The 8832-nt window shown below is 28.6% G+C and overlaps 1 protein-coding gene across 1 annotated transcript; it reads right to left on the bottom strand.

Moving 5' to 3' along the window:
- Positions 1–4677: 4677 nt before the first annotated feature.
- LOC111883912 (cytochrome b-c1 complex subunit 7-2, mitochondrial) lies at positions 4678–5962 on the bottom strand. Its single transcript, XM_023880242.2, has 4 exons — positions 5806–5962; positions 5493–5650; positions 5303–5350; positions 4678–4896 (listed from the first exon to the last, which is right to left on the bottom strand). Exons 1-4 carry the CDS (start codon positions 5903–5905, stop codon positions 4828–4830), a joined length of 375 nt encoding a protein of 124 aa, XP_023736010.1. The 5' UTR covers positions 5906–5962; the 3' UTR covers positions 4678–4827.
- Positions 5963–8832: the final 2870 nt, after the last annotated feature.

Below are 8832 nucleotides of genomic sequence, written 5' to 3'. Positions count from 1 at the left end.
CTTGCCTCCTTGGGGTTTCGCTTATATAGGGCAACCGGCTCAAGATCGTACACGTGTCGGTTTTGTACTAAAGTGTCACGTGTAGGACCATTACACGCTTTTTTTCGGTTTATATTTGTTCAATTGTAAATATATATTTGTGTACACTATATTAATATTTCCCGCAACCATTTCCATGCCTCCAATTTTGTGAAGAAGGGCGATGATAATTTTACTTATGTTTTCTATTCATTAAAGTAAAAGAAGTGCAAAAGATTTTCATATTCAAGGGTGTGTGGGAAATGATCTCTCACTTTTTGCTTGTCATTTCTTTTATTTTTCTTTTTCTCGTCAAATTCGGAATGTGTATGGGAAGGATTTTTAATTCTGTTTTCTTTTTTTTTTTTCTAAAAAAAATTATTTCATACAAATATTATACTCAACTTGTAGAGAATTAAAAACCTTGAATTTTAATATATTTTTTATAATTTTTTTAACAGGTATATAATTTAACAAATATATAAAAAAAAAGCCTAATCAATCCAAACAGGAGAGAATGATGGGTCTCTATCCCCTACTCCCTTCCCGCAGGGGTGGTGTAGTGCTCCATTGTGCAGGAACGCATCCCACACCCTCTTCCCGCGATGTTCTGTTTGGCCTTATAATTCATTTTCTTGGATCAAAACTAGAGATACAAAAAGTCATATTGTTTTTTAAATGGATGAAAAAAAAATTATAAATGAAAATGTTATTTTTCATATTATAAATGTTTAAGCTTACTATATTATAAAAACTTTGTTATTTTTTTAATAAATAGTTTTTTTGTAATATTTTAATAAAATTAAAATTATTTTCTTTTTAGAGCTCATAAATGGGAACTCCAACATATATAGTCAACGGGGGTGCATGACGTCAACTCTGATACCATGTAAATATATGTGGAGCACAAGATTGTCTCTCCAAAAAAACCCTTGTGGAGAGAATGATAACTCCAATATATATATAGTCACTTATATTACCATATCGCACCGATGTGGGATACACTAACAAGTTCATTTCATTTAGGTTTTTATTTGTTTGAATGTTTTGGGTTTTGTATGATTTTTCTAAAAAGGAGTTCCTTAACGAGGTTTTTCGGGTCAATATTTTTACATACCGACTAATTTCCGTTGTGAATATGAGAGTATGCCTCGTATTTTAGTGTTATTGCAGGCAAACCTCCATAGCTACAATGATTGGGTAGTATTAGGATGTGAATTGATCAATGAGTTACTCACCATATTTTCCACGTGTCTAACAAAGTCATCTAAACCCATGTGGTTTGTTTGTACGATATATACAAACTATGTGTCAAATAAAAACTAATTATTATGTGATAATGATTTTGGAGGTTAGATTGAAATAATCATTGATTATGATGAAAATCAAAATCTTGACAAAATAAAACAATTTATTTATTGTTAAAATATTATTTGTATGCTCATAAGAATCATTGATTATTTTAATCTGATGCTTCAAAATTATTCTTTGATAATAATTAAATCATATTTGAATCTAACCCGACTCAATGCAATGTTACTTATTTTGAAATGTTGGTCTAATCAAACCTTCTTATTACCATTTCGAAAAACAAAAATATCTAACTTGTGCCGTCCAAGAATATACTCGAATTTGATTCTAAAAACTCAAATAAAATATGTTTTTAAGTTCAAAATTGACAAAAACATTTCAATATATATATATGGACAAAAACCCTAGATAAAAGACGACCAAGTAAGAGTTGTCTTCTTTCGAACTCATATGGAACATTGACACACATGTTTTCCAATTGAACTTTCAAAACGCGTGTAGCTACGTATATATGTGGTCCTTCAAAAGGAATATATATTAGGAATTTGCCATGAGATTTCTTTTCATGGCGTCCAAACAATATAAAAAATGGTTGTTGTTAGAAAATCCTCATTATTTTTTTCCTAATTTATGGAAAAGTCTCAAATTTTATTTTTTTGAATAGAAAAGACTGGATTATCTAATTTTTGCCCAAGTTAACGAAAAGATCCGATTTTTTTAACTGAAAATGATAAGATTATCGTCTAAAATTAGATTCTCGAGACTTTTCTGTTCAAAAAATAAAAGTTAAGACTTTTCCATGAACTAGGACAAAATATTAACACTATTCTAACAATAACCTATAAAGAAACAAACGTAGTTTTGTAAGATGTTGCGTATCATGAAGGTCCATGTCACTAATGGAAACAAATAACACAAGCAAATCGTGGTCGAATCTATACTAAGTTTTTTAGATGGAAAATGTGTTGATCGTTATACTGATTTTCATCATTTTGGGTGAATTTAGTGGGTGCTTTAAAACCTTTTTTATCCATTTTAAGTGAAACAAAACAAGAAGATAACAACAAATAATGGGATTTAGTTGTTATTGATTTGTTCGTATCTATGTGAAAATGCAAGTGTAGATGACATAATACACAATCTGCTTTTGTCCATATAATGCCCCATTTTTTTTTTTTAGATGTGTAATTGTATATGCCCATTTTTAAGACAGTGCTTGTTCTGAGAGAGTAGAAATCAAGAAAAACATTTTTTTTTAGAAAAGGTCTTAATATATATATATATATATATATATATATATATATATATATATATATATATATATAGGGTTAGGTTCATGTGAGACGGCCTAATTTTGTGAGACAGTGAGACGTATTTATTTATTTATATATTTTATTTTTTTAATTTTTTAATTTTTAAAATTTTTTTTTAATTTTTTTAATTAATTCAAGTTCCGAAAATAATATTAAAATTTTTTTTTTGGATTTTTCCATTTATTTTGCATTTTAAAATTATTTTTTAGAATATTTACAGTTTAATATTCTATTAGAATATTTTACGCATTTTTCAAAAAAAAAATAGAATTATTTATTTATTTTTATTTTTTTTAGTTAATTCAAGTTCCGAAAATAATATTTAAAAAAAGAATTTTTAGATTTTTTCATTTATTTTGCATTTTAAAATTATTTTTTAGAATATGTCAGTGTAATATTCTATTAGAATATTTCACGTATTTTTCAAAAAAAAAAAACGGGATTTTTTTTTATTTTTTTTATTTTTTTAGTTAATTCAAGTCCCGAAAATAATATTTAAAAAAATAATTTTTGGATTTTTCCATTTATTTTGAATTTTAAAATTTTTTTAGGTTTGGTCTCACGGTCTCATAAAATTAGAATAATCTCAAATGGACCTGAACATATATATATATATATATATATATATATATATATATATATATATATATATATATATATATATATATATATATATATATATATATATGAGTTAAATATTTATCTATACTAGTTGTGAGAGTCGTATGTTATACGGGTTTGGTAAAACAAAAAATTATATATATGAAGATTTAAACAAAGATTTATTTAAATTTGAAATTTTGATTTGAAATTCAAAATTTAAAATTTGAATTTAAAAGGAAACATATTAAATACAATATATAAGTACTAATATTGTAGTTTGTTGACTCTTTTTAACTAAGACAATTATTAATTGATGTATAAATTTGATTGTTGATTAAGAAAGGATATAAAATGAGAAAATGACAAGTGGAAAAAAACATTTATTCAAAAATACTAAAAAATAACATGTGTCAAAGTTAATGTAAGAGTGACAAGTGGCAAAAAAAAACTTTATTTATTAAAGTAGACTAGTTTATAACCCGTGGAAACCACGGTTACAAAATTAATTAAACTTTCATAGTATAAAAATTCAAAATTATTAATCAATTATTTTAAATAAATTATTAATTAAGAGTTTTTTTATTATGTAAAATTATAATCATCGAATTAAATAAATATATGAAATTATATCACTTTATAATTTGTATTAATTTTATTGTAGTTTTTATTCTAATGTTATTAATTTAATGTAATTAGTGTGGAAAATTTAAAATTTGAAATTTGAAATGAAGAATTAATAAATTGACAAGTGACATGCATTAATTAGGAAATTTAATATGATGATACATGGCAAAAGAAGAATAAAATATGAATTAAGTAAAAGACCTAATGGGTGACACATGTCAAAAGGAGAATAAAACTATTCTTTTATTAGAATAGGGATTTTAATAGAAAATTTGCATGGTGCTTATAGCGAAATTCCATTTTTTTTAAATCGTAACATTAATATTTTTATGTTTTTTTATTTTATTTCGATTTTGGTCCTAATATATTTGAAATCTCTCAAATACAATAAAAATGTTAGAATGTTAGCCTAAACCGAGTAATTAGGGGGTGTTTGAGATATATTTTGAGAGGGCAAAATGATTTTTGGGAAAAGATAACAGAGAAAAGATGTTTGGTAAAAGCTCCTTAAAAGCTCCTTTTGGATTTTTTATAGAAGAAAACTAACTTTTTGAAAAAGTCTGGGAAATCTGGCTTTTTGGAACTTTTCCCAAAAGTTCTTTTGCCCTCTGAAAAGATACCCCAAACAGCCCCTTAAACCCTGTAAAAGATTCATTCGGATCTCAAATATCCCCTTTACACACAGATATATTTAAGACCCGTTGTGTTGGAGGCTTTAATCTGGCTCTGGTTTTGATTTATAAAGTCACAATACTGACTTTTAAAGAAAGCACGTTACAATCATAATAACACAAAATATGTAGTGAGATGTTGAAAATTGAAACGATACATTAATGCAAATGATCTTCAACAACACTCAGAATCGAATAATAATTTGAATACTTGCTAAATCCCACCATGAACAGGAATTAAACCGAAATATCCAGCAGCCCAAAATCAAAATGACATAATTAATTAATTATGGTAATGTTCGCTGCTGAAGTGGCAATGCTCCCAAGGCTTCACGTTCTGCATTCTCCCTCTTTACCTGTTTTTTTTAAAAAAAAAAAAAATTGTTTCGGGTTAAATCAATACAATGTGTGCACAATGCATGGATATTTGCCCTCTAACATGCCTCTTACTGGGTGTAACTCAGTAGGGCATTGATTCAATTAGCAACTATCAAACAGTCTCCAAATTCCACACTCATTCTTTCTCACAAACATAAGACATAAGTTTTAGTTTTAAAATTTTAGCCTTTAGTTTCTTATTTTATAAATCATTAATCACTACTACAATGTATAATGCAATAGGATCAAGGATTTCTATTTCAAGCTAAATAAACTATTTATTTTATCATTACCTTGTAATATTGTATAACAGGCTATAAACAAAAGATACTCATGAAAATATATCCAAAGTGGATAATCAAATTCAAATCCTAATGAACTTACCAGAGCCAGCATATCTGTAAGATAACTCCTAAATGGTGTCTGTTGTGCCTGTAACAACAAGACCAAAAACATCAATTTCACGCCTGATTTCAAGTCAAGTTTTGTATTTTCGATGAACAAAGATGTTGAATTGGTATTTAGTACTAGAAAAAATGTGTTATAATCAAGTATGTAGATATTGAAAATGGACCTGTAGATCTTTGGGGAGATACTCGTGTTTCATGGAGAGATCCATGGCACGCAAAATCCGTTGATTTCTAGCATCGATAATCTCACGAGGTAGTCTTCTCATTGCTTCCTTGATATCCAAACACTCCATCGGATCGAACAAATCATCATATCGCAACCCTAATTTTCATATTTAGTACACATAACACAATCATCAGTCATGAACAGAAAGAAAAAATAAAGAATCGCAATAGATGATTAGATACACACAATATCACATGTATATGCATATCTAATCACAGATACACATACACACAAACAGAAAAGATTCTGACCGTATTTGCGCAGGCGTTCCGTGATAGTTTTCTTGTGCACGGCGGCGAACCAGTTTTTCGTTGGATCTAAAATAGTTCTCACCAACTGTGACGTCGCCATTGAAACGAAATGAAGCTTTCTCTTTCTTTCTCTTTAATTGGATTATTGTAATCACAGCGCTTTGAGTTTTGATTAGATAACGGCCCAACAGAAATCAGTAACAGTTTAGCCCATAGATCACTTAAATTGGTTAAAATCCCAGAAACATTTTGGTGTGAATAGGTGCTTGGACTTTGGCCCAATTCCATCTCATTCGACCTTTTTTTTTTTTTTTTTCTTTGATGGACAGTGATTTGTACATAACAATTTTTAGTCATATACTTAGATCGGTTATTAGATCATTCTGAAAATCCAATGGATAACCAAACCGATCCAATGTTATTCCAATTGGGTATCTAATAATATTAATCGAAAAAAATATACAATTACCATCCAATATTATTATCCAATTAATATTATAGAAAATTACAAGTATAGTCAATTCAATTTTCCGTGTTTGAACCTTGGTCGTTAAAATTGAAGGCTTGAAATGTCGTTTGTCAGTCTTATGTAGTGTAATTGTGTACGATTTTAATTTTAATAATCATAATAATACAATTTTAATTTTAATAATCATAATTATGTTTGGTTATTATTGGGTAGGAAATGGATTAAAATTGGTTGGATGATAAATAACAAATCAAATATATTCGATGGATAAACTTAATCCAATCAAATGTCCAATTTGATAAGTTTAGTTGGATATAGCGAATTAGTTTGGATCGGTTGACAAAATCCAACATCCAATGGGTAATTCGATTAGATCGGTTGCAATAAATTCCATAATATTATTTAACTGATATGAGTGAAGTGAAGTTTTTATGTTCATTAATGCTTTTATGTTTTGTTTATTTATGATCGTTTAATTTTGTTTTACATCTTAACGGACATAAATGAACGAATACGGACAATACAATTAGTTAAACGAACGGATACAAACAATAAATTTTGTTTATTTATTCATCCGTATGTTGTTCGTTTGTTAGGTTAACTTAAATGAATGAATATGAACAAGCTATTATTTTTGTTTTTTTGAGTCAATTAGAACCCTACTGTCATATTTTTCCCCTTTAACATGACAATTTGTTACTTTTGACACATATTAGAGTATAAAAGTGTGATCATAAGTGACTTATAGTCGTAATGAGTTTATATTTATCATGAAAATTGCTTACTTTAAGATACAAATTAAATATAAAAGCGTGACCATATATAACTTATAGTCATATTTTTTTATCTTTAGCATGTCAACCGGTTACTTTTAGATACACAATAAAATACAAAATTGTAACAATAAAAGACTTATAGTCATTTTTGTTATCAAAATTGGTTATTTGATAAAAGTAATTTCTTTATAATGACTTGAAAGGGTAACTTACTTTAGTTTTTGGTCACATTTGGTCATTATGTTATTTTTCGTGATTTATTAACCCTTGATCTTGTTGGAACATATACATTATACCAGTATGATCGCTAATAGTTGGTTTTGTCGGTTTCCGACGTTGTTTTCGGCCAAACATGAGTTTTCTGGTCATCTTTCCCGGTCAAACTCGATTTTCCAGCGTTGTTTCCAGCAAGAACCAAGAAATTTTTGGTCGCTCATAGAACCCACCAAAAACCGAGTTCAAACCCAAAAAAAATCCACAAAAAACATAAATCTGTCTCTTCAAGTGTGTGTTCATGTGAAAAGCTTGAAATGGAAGAACTTAATACATCCTTTTGGAAACAAAAAAAGGAAACTAGAACAGAGATCCACTTGATTTTGGAATAAAAATAGAAGATCTACTTCAACAAATCGCCAGTTCATATTGAAAAACATTGATATGTGAAATTGTTTTAAGAATTGAAACATGGATCTGCAAAAAAAATGAATAGGAACACGATTTCAAAATTGTTTTATGATATGCTTTCAAGATTCATCTTGTTACGTGGGTTTATGTTTTGTTACTTCATCTTCATTCATGAAACTCTTCGTACATGTTCTTCATCGTTTGGTATATTCTTCATCTGAAAGCCCTAGAACTCTAATGTTGTGTTCAAGAAACACAAAACTCGATTTCCAAATGAACTTCTGTTCAAGGCTAAGAATGTGGGGTTCAATAACAAATTAAATCAAGATTTCCTCCATATTTCGATGAACACATGAAAATGAACTCACAAATCATTTGCAATTTTGTTCTTGAAATCAAAGTTGAAGCCGAACACACAAAAACCCTAGGTTTTTCGAGTTCGATTTCCTCCCGATTTCGATGAAGAAGATAATGATTTAAGTTTCTCTGGATTCAATGAGGATGAAGGTGATTTGTGTTTGTATGTGAAAATTCGGAGCTGATGAAGATGAAGATGAACATGAACACACGAAAACCCTAGGTTTTTCTAATTTGATCTCCTCCAAATTTCATCAAGTTTTTTGAGTTAGAGTTCAAGGGTTTCGATTTTATAGAGTTCTCAGGATATTAAGTTCATCTAATTCTTGTGCTCAACATTTCCAGTAAAAAAAGCTCTCGCCGGAAAATCGAGTTTCATAGGAGAAGATGACCGGAAAATCATACGGGTATAATGTACACGTTTCAACAAGTTCAAAGGTTAATAAAGCACAGAAAATAATTTAACGACGAAACGTGACCAAATACTAAAATAGGTCACTATTATCTATTTTTTTTACATTGAGTGTCCCCAACATTTCAAATTTCAAAACTCTAAATTCCTAGGAATAAATTTTCTTAGACATTAAATGAAGAAGTCAATCAAGCAAGCCCTATCATGTCAAAAGCCCCCCATAAACCCCACAATTTCGTGTTAAAATCCGCTACATCTATCGCTTTGCAAGTTTTTGTTTTGTAAACCGAACTACAACTCTCACGACGAACAGTTGCTTTGATCCTTGATGATTCGTATCAGGTAAATCATCGCCGCACACAAATTTATTTCTCTTTCGTATATGCTCT

The sequence above is a fragment of the Lactuca sativa genome, chromosome 7 (assembly GCF_002870075.4).
Source record: "Lactuca sativa cultivar Salinas chromosome 7, Lsat_Salinas_v11, whole genome shotgun sequence".
NCBI classification, from domain to species: domain Eukaryota; kingdom Viridiplantae; phylum Streptophyta; class Magnoliopsida; order Asterales; family Asteraceae; genus Lactuca; species Lactuca sativa.
Note: the sequence above shows the minus strand (reverse complement) of the source record. Positions and strands in the feature narration are given on the sequence as shown.

Excerpts from the sequence above, each read along its gene's own strand:
- LOC111883912 (XM_023880242.2), bottom strand. The coding sequence starts at position 5,905 with ATGGCGACGTCACAGTTGGTGAGAACTATTTTAGATCCAACGAAAAAC. Across the intron at positions 5,651-5,805 it reads GGAACGCCTGCGCAAATACG|GGTTGCGATATGATGATTTG; the intron begins GTCAGAATCTTT and ends TATGAAAATTAG. Across the intron at positions 4,897-5,302 it reads TTACAGATATGCTGGCTCTG|GTAAAGAGGGAGAATGCAGA; the intron begins GTAAGTTCATTA and ends TAAAAAAAACAG.